At 36.0% G+C, this 20,239-nt stretch overlaps 1 protein-coding gene across 1 annotated transcript in view; it reads left to right on the top strand.

Annotated features, from left to right (window-relative positions):
- The window catches only part of RANBP9 (RAN binding protein 9), a 42,263-nt gene that overhangs the window by 13,369 nt on the left and 8,655 nt on the right, over nucleotides 1-20,239 (top strand). The window contains exons 5-10 of the mRNA XM_010573305.1: nucleotides 8,935-8,987; nucleotides 11,009-11,176; nucleotides 14,298-14,320; nucleotides 16,360-16,544; nucleotides 17,357-17,469; nucleotides 18,802-18,910. Coding sequence (XP_010571607.1) covers nucleotides 8,935-8,987; nucleotides 11,009-11,176; nucleotides 14,298-14,320; nucleotides 16,360-16,544; nucleotides 17,357-17,469; nucleotides 18,802-18,910 — 651 coding nt within the window. The remainder of the gene's footprint in view (nucleotides 1-8,934; nucleotides 8,988-11,008; nucleotides 11,177-14,297; nucleotides 14,321-16,359; nucleotides 16,545-17,356; nucleotides 17,470-18,801; nucleotides 18,911-20,239) is intronic.

The raw sequence follows: 20,239 nt of genomic DNA, 5'->3' as shown, positions 1-20,239 counted from the left end.
AGGTCCAAGAAGTCTGACTAGATGCAGTGTGAATCTCTTACGGTTCAATGTTACACTGCATTCAAACTAATAAATTCTTTAATAAGTACACTGGGGAATTTAATGCAGATATATATATGTAGGTCTATAGAAACCAGTTTGTGTCTGATAGGGTTTATTAGTTCTTTCTCACTGCCTGTTGCGTTTCACCTGGCTTGCTCCAGGTACATTTTTACCTGTTTTTTTTCTTCTTTTCTTGATGTCTGGTAATGGGAACAGAGTTCAGGAAGACCATATCTGTAGAGGACCAGCATGTCACTAATAGGGTCAATTAATTAAAATGCCTTACTGTTGCAAAAGCATCTATTCTCAAGGCCTGAGCCTGGCTGTGGAAGCACTACAGCTGTATTTTATAGTACTGTTTAAAATAAATCCTGGACTACCTGAGGCAACTCAGATATCTATCTGCAGGCTGAAGTACAGTTTTCAACTTTCGTAAATGTCAGTGGATAATTTAATGGTGTTTATTTGGAGTTCCCTTTGGTAGTAGCCTTTACTACTTATATTTGTTTGGGGTTTTTTTTTTAATAAAATCAGCTTAAAGTATTTAGTCCATGTACTATGTTATATGGGCAATTCTAACAGTATTCTTGCTTGTGTGCTCTCCTTAGTATGACTTGCCTCAAATCATCAAAAACCTTTACTGAAAACCTAGTCTAGGAGATTTATTTTTTGTATTACTGTAGCACTTGATGGCCCTGCTTCTGGAATATGATCTTGTGTACCTCAAAGTTGCTGGGCAATCACAAAGATTATTCTCCTCCTCTGAAGGAGCACAGCTCTTTTTATTATAGGGCATGGATATGGCATAGCTTCCAGTATGGCTTGTCATAGTTGTCTGTGTGTGAGGACAGCATTGGTTTTGTTACACTAAGGACCTAGGTCATCAAATTCTTTATGTATTTGGGGAGTGACAGTCTTGAGCAGGAATTTGAAGGTGCCTAATACATTAATTTTGCTGATATTCATGATGATCAACTTCTAGGCATTATGGACGCATTTAAGAACACAAAAGCAGGCTTGCTAGGAAGTAAGAAATGGGTATGGAGGTTGGTGTTGCAGAGCAGATGAGTGAAGTTGCTCTTTGACACCTCAGTGAGGAGTGATAGGGCCATGCAGCAACTGATGATAACAGATGAGAAAAAGGGAAGTGAGAATTAAGGTTGATAAAAGTAATAAGGCTGAAATATCATTCAAACAAAAACTGTCTTTGTATTTGTACAGTGTTTGGCACGAAGAGTCCTAAGATCTTTTATGTGCTGCTACAGTACAGATATGTGAAATAATTATCATAAATATTTTTAAATTCTTGTTAAAAGTGCTAACCAGCTGTCATGTTGCTCTGTTAATATTTTCTGTTGTTCTTTATTTCTTTAGTTTTCTTCCTTAATTTCATGTCTCCTTTTGCAGTCTGAGGACCTGTATTTATTTACATTCTCCTTTTATACTTTATTGCTTTGTTTTGTTTGGCTTCATGTGGAATGTTGTGGACAGTGATGTGAGTGACTGGAGGTGATAACAGTAGATGAGTAATGGGTATAAGTATGGGGAACAGTACCAAGGTGATTATTAGAAAGCATGGTAGGAAAGAGAGTATTAACTGCAATAAATAATATCTGCATCTCTATTGAAATCGCCAGTTAATATAAAAATAAATATATATGTGTCAGTTAATGCAAAGTATTGCAGCAAGTACTGTCAAAAATTCTGATGTAGTTGGGGAAGCTCAACATAGTTTAGCTTAAAGTTAAACCTTTGTAAGCTCTTAATGCAGCCCTCATCTGTAATTGATCTATCAGAGGACCAGAAGTAAAGTACGTAGTTTTTGTTCTGTAATTTCTTAATACAGTACTCAAGGGAGTGAGATAGGCATGGTGTTGCCTTTTGCATACAACTGTGTTTTTAGTTTCATCTAAATTTCTAGAATAGGAGCTTAATTAAAGCAAACTACATTGGTGGTCTAGGAATGGGAATGAACAAGGGTGTGCTAAGTCCTATGGACTTGTTCTTGTCATTTGGAGATGTAAGTCTTAGTCTCTAAATCTGGTAAAATACTATACTGTCCCCTCACTTTCCAAAAATGACCACCATGGTGGCCATTCTCTTAGCTAGGTAAGTATATCCAAATGAGACTTTTCCCAGTCTCTCTCAAATCTTGATGTCAGTTTTCTTATGCTGCTTTTTACTGAGTTCAGTTGTGATAGTCTTCTACATATTTAGGTCTTCTGGCTTTGTGTAAAGTGGTAATGCATCTGCCTTACAGCCCCACAGTTAATATTTCATTTCAGATACCAGTTAACATTTCCCTCTTTTACACACTAAAGATGCTTGCATGATACCATCATACTTTATGTAAATTACAAGTCTGATATCTTTGTGCTGTTGCTGTGGGCATCCTTCTTTAATGGTGAAGAGTCATCTGTAATCGCTCTCGGTTGAGAGTCTGTGAGCTTTGCTGTAACCTTAGGTTGCACCGTTTGGCATTTCATGCTGTTCATAAGCATACTCCGTCTCGAGGGGCTGTCTCGAGGGTGTCTGCTGGCTACCTGGCTTTCAGAAGCAAACTACCTTCCATTATTTTATGTTATAAACAGCTTATGTGTGTATGATTTACTGAGTGATCATCCATTTCTACAGGAATTTCAGTCTTAGGCTTGTTGGTTGTTGTAATGAATCTCTTCCAGTCAGGGCAATGGTTTTTGAATATTTGGATTTCTTACTCTAAACTGTAGTTGGAAGACTTTGTGGTGATTTGGCCATGAGAAGAAGCAGTCTCTGAACACTCGTTGAGTTCACTTCCCTTGTCCCAGTTTGTGCCTGTATCAGCTTCACAGTAAATCCAATCCAGAAGGTGACCTCAAGAGTTGAGTTAGTTTTCAGCTAGGTTCATTCCCCAGTATGGCTGTTTGTATCGTTTCATGAGTAGCTATGGCAGCGAAAGAGAGGGGAACTTGGGACAGAAATGAGCATCTGGGCTCAGGAGGGTGGGAATGCTACTTTTGGTCATGGTACCACCTTATGCCCACTTAATTTTGGTTTAAGTACAGCTTTTTGGTCTTTTTAAGTCTTTCACCAGGAGAGACACTTTGTCTGTTTCTTTCCTGGGGAAAATGAGCTTTTGGGGAAGATGCATTTATCCTCAGTGTCTTGAATTTCTGTCAATTCTTTATCTTATTCATTGATTTGTAAATACAATTACTAGCAATGGGCAAATGATGGTAATGCTATTTACTTCTAGACAGTCTTTAGTGCTTTTAGGACAGTGGAGGAAGATATATGCTTAAAATGCAAAATCATCTAAGCAGATATGCTTTTTTTTTTCTTAGTGAAAACAAGAATTGGAAGTGATAAGCCACCTAGAAGAAAAAATGAAAACTAAGAAAGGCTTTAATCTTTTAGCAGATAGCACTTTGCTTATACTTCTGTGAGCATGGTTATTTAGTCTGTGGCGTGGTTGTACTGATGCAGATCTTCACGGGTGTGCTTTACGTTCCATGTGTAAGTTCTGCTATATGTTCTGCACTAGAATAAAATGTTAGCTACAGCAACTCATGCAAGTAATCAGGATGCTTTTTGGTAAAGCAGTGTTAATAAGGCTTTTAACACCTGTTGGATTATGGCTGTTTTTTAACACTGGCCATACAATTAGTCATCTGTTGTTTTTGCAGTATCTTGCAGTACGTGTTGTATATGTGATGAAGTGGGTGAAGAAATAAAAAAAAAACTATCCAAAACAAAAATACCATGAGAATTAAGTTTGGGTTTTCATGACACTCATGCCTATGGTTTAGCCTGAGCTGTCTTAGTGTGTTTCAGTGATGTTTGCGAAATACAAATGCTTTGTTGTCTTCCAGAGCATGTATGTGTAACTCTTTAAACAGAAACCATACTTTTTTTATTGCAAATTGTTTCTGTTGCAGTAAGTTGGCTTTTCCTTTAGCATCCAGTATACTCATTTTCTTGTTCACAACAAACAAAAGCATAAGCCAATAAACAAAATCTAGAACAGTCAGTTGCTGTTTTGTTTGTATTTGTTTTGTACACTACTAATCTAATGTAAAAACTTTGTGCAGTATGAAGACCTATTTTTATAGTTTTGATATGTCCTCAGAAGTTATTTGGTACAATAACAGGCATTTGTTACAACAACATGCAAACTTCACTCAGTCTCTATTTACATATGTCTTGTGGCATTATTAGCAGAGTACTTGTATACAGAGTAGACTCTGATAAGGTCTGAAGTAGCTTTCTTGCATTAGTGTCTTCATTTGAATTGCTCCAGCTGCAAGAAGACATTGGATCATGAATCATCAAGTGTATCTTTTCTTAAGCTGTAGCAGTAATTCATTTTTTACCTGTGTGTAGGAGACCAGACATTTGACAGAAATGAACAGCAATGAAATATGTAAGAGGATTATTTGAGGTTTGTGTTTAACTGGTCAGAAATACGTGGAACTGGAACAAGGGTTTTATTTCTTTGTTGATGTTTTCCAGAAATGAAGATTTCCAATTTAAAAAGAAAGTCAAGAGAATATATTTAATTTCTTGGTCCCTGCTTCTTGCGAAATCTTTTAAGTTATTTCTTTCTTATGAGGTTCATTTGCATAAATAAAGTGTATAGATGATAATCTTACTGCAGCCTGGACTTACATTATATTATTGTCTATGCAACTATACTTTTCTGACAGTATGGTCCCTAAATAGAGGTTTTGGTGCTTAGGGAGAAGTGTCACAAGACAAAATTGTGCAACCTCAAAGTGAGAGGAATGTCAGTAAATGAGAATCTTTCTAGGAACATTATAGGAATCACACGCAAAATGTTACAGGAATAACAGTTTCAAGCACTGTGTAAGATGACTGCCTTTTTTTGTTGTTTTTTTCCTCTCTACGTAGAACAGGATTAATCTGAAACCTGGGTTTATAATGTTCAAAATACTGTTTCCTTGGAAACATTCCATAAAATAAAACTTGTTTTCAATTTGAAATGAAAGACTCAAACTGTCTATGGCATATTTTGAAACATTTAAATAGAGAAGAATTTAACAGCTCATTTCTTATTGTGATTGTGCAGACAATAAGAATCTTGGATTAGCATATTCCTACAAAATTTTGATGCAGAGTAACTATATTAAAGGTGAAATTCAGATACCTTTTTAGTGTGCTGCATTTCTGACCTTATAGTGTAGCGTCAGTGAAGACAGTGTAGAAGACCATAGGAGAACATCATTCAAACTTTTTACGTCCTTGCCAGTCAGTTGCAAAGGCCCTTTATAAGATCTTTTAGTCTTAAAATTCTTAGTTGTTGCAGTTTTTTTCTGCTTATACCCTTTTCTAAGATACAAACTTGATAGTAAAACAAACTGCACCTGTTGTATAGCCTACTTTTTTTTTTTCAGAGTGTTAATTCTACTTTTCTTAGTAGTCAATGCATTTGAAACATGAGGATGTTTTCAGTTACCTTATTTATGGGTGTAAACGTCTGTTAGTGCTTGGACTTAGGTTCCTTGCAGATATTATGGCAAGTTAGGTTTTAACACAGTATGGTTGAAGTTGCTTTCTTTAAATGTATAGCATGTAGGTGATAAGAAACCAGGCTGATTATTTACTTTCATCATCACCAAAGAGCTTGGATTTTGAAGCATGATGTAGCAGTTCTCTGGGTTATACTGTCTTTAATAGAACATGTAGGCGAAAGTCAGAAGGAATTAGACTCTCTGCAGATAGCAGGTTGCTAATGAAATCTCTGTAGTAGGGTGGCTGTTATGTTTTTTTTTTTTCATTACTTAAGTAAAATAATTTAGCATGTCTTTGTCTTTACAAATACAGTATAGAATATTTGTTGGTTTTTCTTTTTTTTTCTTTTTTTTTTTTTTTTTTTAACTAGAGAAGTGGTTATTTAATAGTTTATTTAATCTTTAGCACCGGTAAGCTTTCTGAGGTGCCTGTGTCATGCTGATTTTTGGAAGGTGCTACATGTTGGAGTGAGCGTGCTGCTTCCTGGTGTTGACACCTCTGTTTCCCCAGGGTCGCTGTTATGGCATGACATAGCCTAAGTGGACCTGTTCTTGCCTTCCTTGGCTATCTCCTAGACCAAACCCATTCATGTGACAGGACAGCTGGAAATTCATCATGAACAGACTGAGAACAGTCTTGGCCTGCATTGCAGCTGGGTGCTAGCATGTCTGCTTCTTGTGTTGCCCTGCACTTTTATCATGGGTTAAGGGAGTAAAACTTAAATGCATAGCTCTGCCACTGTTCTCCTCCTGATTCTGAGACACATGATATATGAACCTTAAGGAAGCAAACAGGAGGACAATTTATGTACTTCTCCCACTGAAGCAAGTCTTTTTGCAGACAGTGACTCTGAACCTAAATATGGGCTAAGCTTCTTTAAAAACGAAACAGAAAAGTCTTTTTAAGCCTATGAAGCTTACAGATGCCAGGAAAAGAAAAAAAAAGTTGCATGTAGTGGTTTGGCATAAATACAACTCCTGTTGATGAATTTTAGAGCATCTGAAGCCTATCTGTCATGGTACTGTTTTCCCCCTCAGTTTATAGTGTACTATATCTAGTTGAAATGAAATTAGCTATCCATCAACTATAACAAATAATAAATTAGCTTAATTGATGAGCCTTTAATTTCACTCACTTCCAAACCATAAACTGTAGACATTCCTTTTTCCTTTTGAAAGATGTCTATAGTAAATGTGTTAATTACTTGCAATGTTTTAATCTGATTTTACTTGAGTTTCTATTAATGCCAAAATGATGTTAACATTCCAAGTAGTTGTAAGTGAATCGAAGGGAAAAATATATACTGCTGAACATCTGTCTTCTTAACTGAGATGGTGTCAGTGCCTAGTACCTTCTAGTCATTGCCAGTGGGTAGAGAATCCTTGTTCCCAGCTGTATTAAATACAGTGGGTCTGTGTTTACAATTGTTACTGAGTTAAAGAGGAGGCTCAGAAGATATGATATCTGAGGGAGGAAAAACAGGGGGTACCAAAATGTTACCTAGATGATGATTTTCTATCTACCACTTTACATTTTCATGTAACCTTAATCTTGTTTCTATAAGAATACTGAAATGAAAGTTTGATTGGGATGAAGGGTTTTTTAATATGACTTATGTTGAAAGGCTTTTTGTAGTTGGTGGAGTTCTTTAAGTTATCTAAAATTATTTTTAAAAATAAATTTCCCTTCTTTAATAATGTCTCCTTAGCAGGAGACTTTACAATAACAGATTTTCAGCCTTTACATGAGAATCCTTCATGCATGAAACTCCAGACTATGCTAATAACAATTCTGCCTTTATTATTTAGGACAAAATCAAGGGTTTTCCACTTGTTGCTTTCATTTATAATTGTTTCGTTGACTCTGCTGCTGCACCATTACTGGTGCCTCAGTAATGTAATTAGCAATGCAGCAAAGACTAATCCTTTTGTTTGTTGCCCTTTGCTTCAGCTCTTCAGTATCTCTAAATGTAATCTGCAATATATGGTTCTGAGGTTCCATTTCATGCTGGTATATTGGAGGGAGAGAAGGATGGTATCACACGTTAGAAATTATCAGAGGAAGGCTTTGTAAATATCAAATGTAGAAGCAGGTAAGGTAACTTGGAAGTGATCAACAGAAAAAGCAGAAAGCCCAGTACAAAATTAAGTATATGACTTCTGAGATTTGCTGCTCAGTTTCGTTCGATGTGAAGTGTGTTTAAAATAGCAGATTAACCTGTACTTCCTAGTAGAATAGTTGCTTAAAAATTGCATTTTATGAGATGGGAATACAAAGGTCATGTTTGTTGACTTAAACTATTTTCGAATTGGCATGGGTGAATATTTTTTTTTTCCATACAGTTTATTTATTGTTTCATGACACATTTATGTTAACAAACTTGAACTACTGTCAGAATGATTTTAATATTTTGATAAACTAGGAAATGTTAGGTTTAGGTGATTTTTGGATGCTTGCTTTAGTTGATGAGAGGGGTTTGGTGTATTTTTGGGCAGGGGGGAATTGGTGAAAGCCTAGCTTTCCATTATGCTGTTTTTGGATTCCTGTCATCTTGGTCATGAAGTGACTTTTGCTTAAGAAACAGAAGCAAAACTCATTTTACTAACTTCAAATAGTGTGATTTGGGGGTGGGGAGATTATTCATTTCAACCTTACAGTATTTGCTATTAAATTGTTAACAATTTTACTGGACACTGACTTTATTAAAACTACCTTTCATAAAGCTGACTTTTGGACTCTCTTGACCTAGCCATAACTTGTTTAGACTTAAGATGACTAGTTAGTATAGTAACAATATTTTCCCTCTTTAGTTTGCCAAGAGATTGCCAACAGCTAAGTAACATTGCTGGTAAATTTCTCAAGACAGCATTCTGCTCTATGATCCAGGTCTTCAATGTTTTAGTGTGATTTTTCCTTAAGTGCTGTGCTAGGATGCACTTTGCTGCTGAAATAATGCACAGTTTTGCACGTATTTCATAAAATAACTCATTTCAGGATGTCTGCAAAACATGATTAGGTATGTTGAAGGTGATGAAATTGGTACGTGTGTAGCTTTACCCCTACTTTCAAAATAAGGCATGGCCTTTGGCTTTCTTCGTTCATACTTTATGGCTAATATCAGTATTCTCCATTGATAACCCAGGATGCCTAAAAGAGAAGAAAGTTGTCCTTACCTCCTGCAGGGACAGAATCTGTTTGTATTAAACCATATATGCTAGGAATTGCTTTTCAGCTCCCTTGCTGTTATGCTACTATTAAATGACCTCTTAGCAGCTTAATTGGTATAGGATTAATCAGCACAGTGTTTCTTGGCAATATCCCACATCTATATGTTTTTTTGTAAGAGACAGATAAATTTCTTTTCTTCTTTCATTTTTACAGTTACATGGGAATTGGGCTTTCGGCACAGGGTGTGAACATGAACAGACTACCAGGTACGTTTCAGTATTTATTATGTTTGATAAGTTACTTACATTGTTTAATTGTGTCTTTTAAAATATTCTTGACCTTGATGGAAAGTGCTGCTTACCAGAACGAGTGTTGCATCACATCTCCATGTTGTATCTGTTATCTGAATTATGTAAAGCTCGCAGCTAAAAAGTTTAGCTTTTACTGTATGTTTGCTCTTGTACTACCCTCAAGTCTTAGTGTTATTTATAATAGTATGCATATACTTTTTAGCAAACAAATAAATTTTAAAATTTTCATGTTTCCTGATAAAAATGAAGCTACAAATTTCCTTGCTCTGTAAATTGAGTTTCTAGTAATAAAGATGAGCTACTGTACTTTGACAAACATGGAGTGAGTTCTCCTACTGTCAATTTCCATACCGTTACCTTTCCAACCTTAATAGTAAGGATGTGTACCATAGTTTTGACTGTTCCATTGACCTGAGTGGTAAGGGATGCTGTCTCATTAACAACTGTCTGCAGTATCTCTGTATAGTATTTAAAGTTTTGTGTGTGTGTGTTGGTTTTTTAATAGATCTTTAAATGTGAAAAAAACCCCAAACAAAACCCAACGCCACCCCCCCCCCCCCCCCCCAAAAAAAACAGTTGATTTTTTTTAAATTATTACTATTAGCCAAGTATAAAATCATTTTGAATTGACCTTAGAGTATCTGTGTTCTCTTTCTTTTGCATTGTTACTTTCTCACGCAAATGTTCTGGTAGAGATCCTTATGATGATGGCAAGTCCCAGTTACACTGTGAGCCCAGCTAAGGGTTATGAATTATTGGTGGGTGGCATTAAGTTTATTTTGAGCATGATTTAGGATGCATTGCAAATAATTATCGAAGATTATACTGATCAATGTAACTGCAGTAATTTGGGGTATTTAATTTACTGAGACATGTTTAATGTGGTGCCAGTTGAAGCTACCAATCGTACAGATTAAGGGCCTAAGTATGGAAAATACTTCCAAATTAACTTGTTAGGCAGCAGCTTGACAGGAGAAGAATAAACCCATAACCTTTTACTCTTTAAAAATAGAGTTGTCAGTATATATTCTTAGAGTCAGAATGCACTGACTGTAATTATATGACATATGGCGATTTGTGTTAAAGATCATGCTTTATATTATTTTGAATAGGCATTTAATAGATCTGTTAGGAAGATTTTGTGGTGCCTGAAAGTTGACTCCTTTTCTATGTGTTTTTATTTAGTATTGAATTGCAGAGAATGTGGACAGGTATTTTTAAATGAGCTCAGACTAAAATTGCTTGCTGTGAATTTCATTGATTAGCGTAACAATATGAAGCTTCTTAACTGGTTCTGTGGCTTCTTCACCTGCAAAATTAGCACCATATTTGCATACATAATGATTTGCCTGCTGGCTGTGACTTTCACTTGTATTGATAATTTACCCCCCTGCTTTTTTTTTTTTTTTTAATTTTTATTTTTAGAGGCAGCAAAGCTAGTGACACTATGGTCTGGAGATTCTGCTATTATGCAGAGACTGCTTGCTGCTGAATAATCAGGAATAGAAATGTGTTTCCCCAGAGATGCATGTTTGGGTTTTAGCCAGGAAGAATTTGATAATGACATATGGTAGCAATAGTTTTGCAAGGTGAAAGGGAGAACAGGAGAATCTTCACTGCTTTATTGGGACATGTCAGATCTGCATATAGCTTTTCAAATTTCAACATTGTAGCTGATTGTATTTTTGGTGTTGATAATTTTGTGTGTTCACTTAAAGAGAAAAATGTGTTATCTGAATTTGCATTACCTGTTATATACTACAAATGGAATTACCTGTTCAGCCATTTTGATGAAAGAAGTTGTCATTTTTTTAAATGAAACAGATTTGATAGTTAGATAAGTAATCTTAGAAAGCAGAAAGCTGAGCATAGTAATTAACCGTATTAACCTTGTTAGAATATTCTAACTTTGCGTAGTCTTTCCATTATTTCATAATAAAGGGAATGAATAAATTGCAAATGCTTTTGTTCTCTAGGCTGGGATAAACATTCATATGGTTACCATGGAGATGATGGACATTCATTCTGTTCCTCTGGAACTGGACAACCCTATGGCCCAACGTTTACTACGGGTGATGTCATTGGTTGTTGTGTCAACCTTATCAATAATACCTGCTTCTACACAAAGAATGGACACAGCTTGGGTATGGAGAAACGTTATCTTTAATGGTAACATTATGTCTGTAAGTCTGTTGTAAATCTGAAACTCTCTTCGTGTCAGGAGCAAAGTGTTTGAATAGTTCTTTTGATAGTCTCATAATCTATGAATTAACCAAAGAACTGGGAGAATAATTTCTTGTGTGCCACTTGCGCTTACATTCCTTGTGAATTTGGAAGGATTTGTCGTAGCATCTCATTCCACATCTCATGCATTTATGAACTCTGCTACTAAATCCACAAATAATACTTTGATGCTTACAAGGTAATAGATGATAAGAGAATCGGAGAAATGGAGAACGGATATAGCTAAAATGCATTGTTGCTTTATGGGGGACACCTAGCCTTCCCTAAAACCTTACATTGGATGGGTGTTACTTTGAACAGATGTTGGAGAACAGTGTCTTTTGGATTCCCAGTCTGGAGTCATGCACAGTTGGGCTAAAGCCATGAATTATACAAGTTGTGCTAAAATTAAGTCCATCAAATTCATGTGGTAAATTTTAGTATTATGCAACACTGCAAGACAATTTTTGAGTTTGAAGATGTCAGGAGGGGGTAGAGTTAAAATTTTCTATGCAATATATATAATAATTCAGTTACTTAATGCAATTTAATGAACAAAGATACGGAGTGTAAAGAAAGAAGAAAAAAAATCTATCTACTACCTGCATTAAGGTGAGAGCAAGGGCTGGGGAAGAGATCTTGGAATTGTGCTGAGGGGAGTAAGAAGTTTCAAGGGATAAAGCTCAGAAAGAAGAAATAAGGTTTTTGTCCTGGGTAGAAATGTGATGAGGAAAAGAGAGACTAGCTTGAACTAAAATAAGAGGTTATTGAGACAAGGACTCTTGAAGTTGCTGTTCTATTTTCTCACATTGCCAAACATGAGGAAGGTTTGGAAAGTAGTAAGGGGAAGGACACGGTTTAAATTCGTCTCCTTGTTTCTCAGAACAATACTGCCTGTTTCTTTGCTCTGAGGAAACAGATCTAACTTTGGAGTTTTCCTGCCCCTACTCAGAGCAGGGCTTACGTGCCTCCAGAGGTCAATTCCAAGTAAACACTTCTGTGATTCTATTCTATCATGATTTAATGTTTCTTCTAAATTGAATGAGTCTATATACCTGGACTTAATACCTTGACGCCTGTGGCAGTGGGACACTTGAACCATGCACTGTGGAGTTCTTTCGGCCCTGTTTCAGGGTATACGTCAAAATGGAAGATAACAGGCTCATGTTGTGTTTACCCTAATCTTTAACTGGGTTAAAACTGAGAAGGGTAGTCTTACTTTATTCCCCTTCTTTGGAACTGGTAACTGTGCCTGCAGGTAAGCTGATCAGATTGTTGATCAACGAAAGAGGCACTGGTTTTCCGACTACCCTTTTGGTCACATGCATGGAAGAGCTAAGAAAGGAGGGGCAGAACCTTCTCTTTCAGTGGAAGTCTTAAAGCAGACTGGATTAGGCCAACTGTGAAACAACACTTCAAGTGATTAAAATCTGTTTAAAGAGACCAAAATGGCATAGGTGAGGAGAGGCTAGTAAAATGTCATCTGTCATAGACAGAGTCTGACAAACACTTCATGGATTTCAGAAGGAAACCTGACAGCTGTTTTGCTGTCATGGGCTTTGCTAGCTTGAATTTCTGACAGAGGAAGATTGATTCTGTGTTTAAAGGAAAAAGAAATTAGAAATTCTGGCTGTCTTGCTGAGTTGTTTTTGCTGCTAGTTGTCCAGAATTCCTATACAGTCGTGACTTGGAGGACATTTATGTTTCTTCTCTGGGCCACAGATGCAGTCTAGAGTATTGGACATCTCTGGCTCAGCCTGGGATTTGATGCTACAGAAAGGGCTAAGCAATTATTTATGCAAGTGTGAAATCCTGGGTTGAAAAAAACCCCAAACCAACCCCCCCAAAAAACCCAAGTACCTACATGTCACTCAGTCATCATTTATCATTTATCAGTCTTGCCTACTGCCATGGTTACTTTGGAAGAGGGTGAGTTGGATGTCAAAATGTGCCAAATGGAGAAAGTGGCAATAGCTTTGAAAAAGTTAGGATGTGAACAGGTAATAAATGAAATTATAGCTTTGAGATGTGATGGGTGAAACAGGTTCACTCTGTCATTCTTTTGTATCAAAGATGTGAGTAAGGAATCCAGATGCTCTTGAGATTTGAAATCTTGGTGAAGAATGGAGATGGAAAGCAGGGGTGGAATTTAGGACAAAAGGTTAAAAGCTTTGTTTTAATCTTAAATTTGAAAATGCAGTGATACAAAATAAGAGTTTGAAGGGATAAGTGGATTTGAATCATTATGCACTTGTAAAAAAAATAAATTTGAAGAAATAACTTGCAACAATAAAGGAAATCATGAAATACCGTTATCATTTGGCTGTCAGAAGGAGATTTCCTGATACTTATTTTTTAACTGAGAGCTTCCCCCGCCAGCCTAAATTGCATGAAGTTTCTGAAGTGTGTATAGGGGGTCAGATTTTTCTCTAATCCTGAGACAGCAAAATCACTGCCTTGGTCTTATGGATAGATGGATGCCTGTAATTATATGACAAGATATTAAGCTATTCTATTTGAAAACCAAAACACCCTCGCGTGGATTAGAGTGAAACATTTACCAGACTGGTTTGGAGTGTTATAGGCATGTGCTGCTCATGTAAAGATAATGCGTACTTATGAAGAAAAGTAATAGCAAACAAGAAAAGACACTGTTAAATCTTGGTGTCACGGCATCGAGACATGTAAGTGAAAAAACATCTTCAGATACTCTTTAATTTTCCTTTTGATTTTAATCTGTAGCCAGAATTTTCATACTTTCTAATCTGCATTTCTGTATGATGTTTGTTAAATCTTATGCCCTATTTTGAAAAATTTGAGGGTAGATTGAGTACTTTTGAATGACAATTACTTTTTGCCACATATTGCCCTTTATTACTCTAGCACATCAGTTGTGCCTAAGCATCATGGATGTCACTATACTTAACTACTTATTTCTGAGATGGTTTGGGTGAGTTTTCTGAACATACAGTGATACACTTAAGAAAAGGAAGCTGGAATCCAGACATATGGAAATTAATCTTAATTTTCTCTTCATTACAGGCATCGCTTTCACAGATTTACCGGTAAGATAAGTGCATTTTCAAACAGCTTTCCTTTGTATTATAAGCAGATGTTTCAGATGTAACTTGCATTTACCTTATGTTTCTTGGAAATACAATGATAATCATCTTAACCAATTTAATGTCAGATATTTCTCCTCGTCACTTCAGTGGTGATTTGTTAATTGAAGCAAAAAGGTTTTTTTGTTTTCACACCAATCCTCACAGGGGTTTTCCTTTTCAGGTTTTTAACAGGCAATTCTAATGGAAGTTTAGCAGTAAATAATACATGCAAGTAGTTATTACATACTTTGACACATGCAGCCTTACATACAAAGTCAAAGCTATATTAAACACCAACACGGTGCATGTGTGTACAGCTGTGTATCATATGCAGAAAGGCTGGCTACTTAAGACATGGTCACTGTAACTCATGCTTGATGCCTGATTTTCAAAATCTTTATATCTATACTGTTCACTCCATAACATCAAGCATATCAAAGTAGTTTATTTTTTTTTAAGAAAGTTACCGACATCTTAAGTCTTCTAGCTTTTCAGTCAATTAAATTGTACTTTCCTTAGAATCATTACAAATGTTTCCCTATGCTACTGGTACAGGCTTGATACTGCACTTGTTTTGTTTTTTTCTCATCCACTTCATTTCTGATTTAATCTGGTTAGAGTGCAGTATGTGATGCACTTCCATCTGGCCAGCTACTCTGCTATGGCCTTAGGAGGCAAGGACAGATATTAAGGAAAAATGAACTCAATAACCCAGGGTGCCTCTCAGCCCTGCCACAGGGTTGTGTGCTTTGTGTAGGAAGCCACCGCACTGTCCTGGATCTCTGGGATGCCAGCAGGGCTCCTTGCTAGCACAGGGTACCAGCACAGGAAAACTGACACCGTCTTCTGGGGTTTGAAGCTGGACCCCTCCTCATTAGAATCGATTGTTTTCATCTCACTAAATGACCTGGGACTTGTGCTTTGTTAATTAGTCTAGACTAAGTAACACTATGAGCAAGGTTTATTTAAAAAAAAAAAAAAAAGGGGGGGGGGGAATGGGGGCAAGATCGGCTTGGGCATGGTTTTAACAACCAGAGTATTTTTCTTTATTTTTCTTTAATTTCACCAGATTCACTGGGCTTCAGTGTTCCTACTGACCTGCATGTTGATAACTTCTTACTGATAGCTTTAATTTATTTAGCATATAGTTCTGTAGATCAGCATACCATTATACCATACCACCATTGATTGTCTTGTAAATGTGGTGTAGGTATATTTATAAACTTAAAAAAACCAGCAACAAAACCCCACCCACCCAAAACCCCAACTGATTGCATTGCCATTGCTGAGATGCTAGTTGCATTTAAGAAAGTTACTTTAATCCCAACAGGCAGATTTTACTTTTCTCATATTTGGCATATTTCAAATTTGCATGGAGACCTAATCTCTAAGCAGAAAATAAAACTGAGACAACAATAAATGCTTTAAAGTCTTTTTCTAGATACAAGTCCAGGAATTCACAAGAACTTCAATGCACTGTTACAGTTCTTTTTAGGCGCTACACTTGGACTTTGAGGCTAATGAGTTCTCTATCCTGTCAGTTCTTACCACTAAAATTCAGCGATGTTTTAAGTATTTCACCCCAAAAGGAAAATGGCCCACTTTGTAAGTTTAATTTTTGTTCTCTTTTTAAAAGAAACTTTAATCCTGGTCTTTAAAAATCATTAAAAAATTGGTATTTAATATTTTGTAAAATTGAAACCACGAGTTGTAAGTAAACCTTAGCACAGTTTAAAAAGTGCATTTTCTGACTAGAAAGAGAATGATCAGTAAGGCTTGCTTATTTCAAAATAAAAAAATTATGACCACTGGGAATAAAATTAACTGGTTGTTGTATTGCTGGATTGGTAGAAGTTGCTTTAACTGCTGGACAGATGATCCAGAGGTATTTGCTTCTTCACACTACTAGTAGCAGTGGGGATATTATTACAGAGATGAAAAAAAAAAGAAGTGTGGAATTTAGAATAAGAGGAAAAAACTAATTAAAAAATTTCTTGCAGCCAAACTTGTACCCTACAGTAGGGCTTCAAACACCAGGAGAGGTTGTGGATGCTAATTTTGGACAACACCCATTTGTATTTGATATTGAAGACTATATGCGAGAATGGAGAACCAAAATTCAAGCACAAATTGACAGATTTCCAATAGGAGATCGGGAAGGAGAGTGGCAAACAATGATTCAGAAGTAAGCCTTTGAATATTGTTAATTTAAAAAAAAAAGTTAATATTTGCATGATTTCAGAGATCTTTAAAACGTTGTACCCATTGTCTTGTGCAAAAAATTACAGATAGTATTAAAAACTAGTACAAATAGTTTTGTTAACATCACAGATTTGATAAACATGTATAAAATTGAGCATGAATAGATGTTTGGGGAAGAGTTATGTACATCATTAATAATTAGGAGTTTATAATGATGACCGTAAGCTTTCCATTCCAAGTTGACCTATCTAATGTGGATTGGGAAGTTTAGAAAAATTGCCATGGTTGTAATGGGCAGTTTTAATATTTTGGGCTCTGGAAATTTCCCTTCGCGTTCTTGCCCTTGGCGTACCACGTTAAGTTGTGGCTCATTAGTGTCTCACTTGGAAAAATGGTGGTTGTGGCTTTGCATTTTTTATTTCTTCAGTGAAAACAAAAAATCTGTGCAGAAATTCACTTCAGTGTATCTAATGAGCAAAAAAAGAAACTTAATTAGCAGGTAATATTTTAATTGAGTCTACCTTTGGGTGATGAATCATTTTTATTAAAATTCATTGTAATAAAATGATACATTGATTATTTTTTTTAAATTGTTTTTCTGTATGGTGTTTTGAAGAAGATATTGACTCTTAACTGAATAACTTTTGTCTGACTTCTACAGAAATCCCTGAATTTCAAGTAGAATTCTTTAATTCAGTCATTGTTTTTCAGAAGAGGTTTTTACATTCAGGAAGTCCTTGGTTTCTTACCTGTGTTTAATGAGTTTTCCTGGGTTTTGTTTTTGTTTATTTTTAGAATGGTATCATCTTACTTAGTTCACCATGGATACTGTGCAACAGCAGAGGCATTCGCCAGATCAACAGACCAGACTGTGCTAGAAGAATTAGCTTCCATTAAAAATAGACAAAGTAAGGCTGGAAAGCATGTTACATCCTTTTATTCCTCCCTTAAACAAATATTACATAAAACTCTTGCTTAAGCATCATTGTAGAATTTCCTTTCAGCACTACTCCATAGTACAGTTCTTTGCTGTCATGTAAAGTTACACACGTATGAACAGAAGGTTAAGATGAACTTCCGCACTAACACTTTGGAACTCATTTGATGTAGCGGAATGTGGTAAATTACCTGTTGTCTTTCTCTTGAATGGAAAATTGTGATCTGTCTTAAACAAATGTGTGTAATGTCTCTAAATGAGTGTTTGTGAGAGTTAATGGTCAGTCACAAACAGGAACATAAAACTTAGTCTTGACAAACATTTAGACTTTTATCTTAACTGTGAAAAGGGGTAGAGTTTAGAGAATGCTTTATAAGTTAAATCAAATTTGAGTATTCCTGCTTACAGATGTGAGGGGGAAGAGGACAAGGAGAACTAACAGCAGTTCAGCTCTTAACTTGCTGTGGCAGTGCTGTTTAGCAGCCTGATTAAACAGTGCCTTCCCCGTTCATTTAAATCCCTGCTATATGAACACAAACATTTGTGTGACTGCGTGACATACCACATGGGGAAACTGCTCTGGTTGAAAAATAACCCATTCGTTGGGCTGTTTTTCATTTGGATCAATTTCTCTGTTGGTGGATAGGGCTGTGAGGCTGTTTGCGACTTGTGCCAGGTTACAGCAACAGAAGCATCACCTAAATCAGGGACTGTTGTGGAAAGGTTTAGTCAACTGTAACCTGACTGGAAGTATGTGTTGTAGGTGAGAGAGACTAAATTTTGTTTTTCTTAGTCAAAATTGAATCTGTGGGAGTGGGATGCAATTTGGATGTTCTTGGGTGATGATAGTTTGGTATGTGCTTCTTTATAAAGGTGTGAAAATGAGAAATAAATCACAGAAGAGTGTCTGCAATCTTAATCTAGCTCTAAATGTGCAATCTGAGTGCAAAGTAGTTGTATGCTGGCGATAAATAAAAATATTGAGTACTCATCTAGATATATGGAGGTGGAGTGCAGTTCTTAAATTTTCCTATTGAACGTTTTAGGGAAGCATGATCTTTCTTTACACTATTTTTTCTAAGAGGAAAAAACCTTGTTGATTGATAGTTGCAGTGTCTTTTAATCGTTAATTTACATGTATTAATCCATAAGCTGTCCATTTAACTGATGTTGGTTTTGGTGAACAGAAATTCAGAAATTGGTTTTGGCAGGGTGAATGGAGAACCCATTGAAACAACATAACAGCTGTATCCAAGTTTACGAGAAGAAAATCCTAATCTCTTATTTGTTTTTTGGTGAACAGGAATTCAGAAATTGGTTTTAGCAGGAAGAATGGGAGAAGCCATTGAAACAACACAACAGTTGTATCCAAGTTTACTAGAAAGAAATCCTAATCTCTTATTTGCATTAAAGTGAGTCTTCAAATTATACAGATGTGTGTTTATAGATGGCACAGTACCTTCTGAGACAAGACAGTTACTCATTTAAAGCTTTCACAGAAATTTAAACAAAGTTAAGCAGCGTTTTTTAGAAAATGTGTGTAGTTCACTTTTTTATGCTATATTATTTGCTACATGTTTAACTAGGTTTTGTCATCAAGGTCCTGTTTCGCAGCATAATTCACGTCTCACTGTAGACTTGTTCTCTAGAACTAAGTTTCGTAATTTTTTAAATCAATTTTAATCAGTTTGTGTGTCAAGTAAAACTTAAAATGTAAACTGATACAGTATCATATTCAAGAAGGTTAAGAGTCCTGCTGGCATGAGTTGGTCTGTTCCTCCAAACGGGTGACTGACTTTAAAGATCAGTTTAAATGAACTGTTTCACTCCATGTCACTTTACTAGAAACCTCTGGCTAATACTGTGGAAATTCCATAATCCCAAAGATTTCTCTTGGCTTCCCAGGCACACAATAGTCACTTTCATTCTGGTATTTTTACTTGCCAGCTGCGTTGATCCTCCAGAATTTTGTATCACATCTTAGTGTTTGAATGTGGAAAAAATCTGTTATATCCTGTAAGAACAAAGCACTTTAATTTTTATGTTCAGTTAAGTAACTTGGAATGTGTTTGAAGTCTGTCACACTGAAGTGCTGAACAGAATTCACGTGATAGTACTGCAGACTTATCACAGAATTCATAAAATGCAAACATTTTGATGAAAGACTTCACTCGATAACGTCAACTGTATGTTATCTTTTTCTCAATCTCTCTTTCTAAATTTTGCCTGTTCTGTTGAGGCTATCCAAGCCTAAAACATAAAGCAGTAGTTCTGAGCTTCCTTAAAGTCCATAGTAAAACCTCCTTATCTAAAATAAAATTGACAAAGAGCAACAGCCTCTAAAGGGAAGGTTTGTATATGAGCTTGCTTTTCAAACTGTTTTCTAGTGCAAATGTTTAATGTTAAGAGTTACCGTTCAATGCTTACTGTTCCAGACAGTCAAACTATGTTCTCATTTACTTTGAGAGAAATGACAGACACGACAACGAAATGACATATCCTTCTCAAGAAATAACCTTGCCCCTGCCAGTAAAATGAAACAGTTAAAATATAGTTTAGTTCTCTAAACTTTGAGGACTTATGGACAAAGACTATCCTCAAAGGATAATATTCCTGTTCTCCTCCCTCACAAATTTTGTAATTGTGGATTTTTGGCTGAACACTCCAAAGCTTATTGATGATTGGGTTACTGACAACCAGTGTTTTGTTGAGTCAGACTTCTTGTATATTTAACACTGTAA

Source organism: Haliaeetus leucocephalus, unplaced genomic scaffold (assembly GCF_000737465.1).
Source record: "Haliaeetus leucocephalus isolate CR32 unplaced genomic scaffold, Haliaeetus_leucocephalus-4.0 Scaffold373, whole genome shotgun sequence".
Lineage (NCBI taxonomy): Eukaryota > Metazoa > Chordata > Aves > Accipitriformes > Accipitridae > Haliaeetus > Haliaeetus leucocephalus.
Note: the sequence above shows the minus strand (reverse complement) of the source record. Positions and strands in the feature narration are given on the sequence as shown.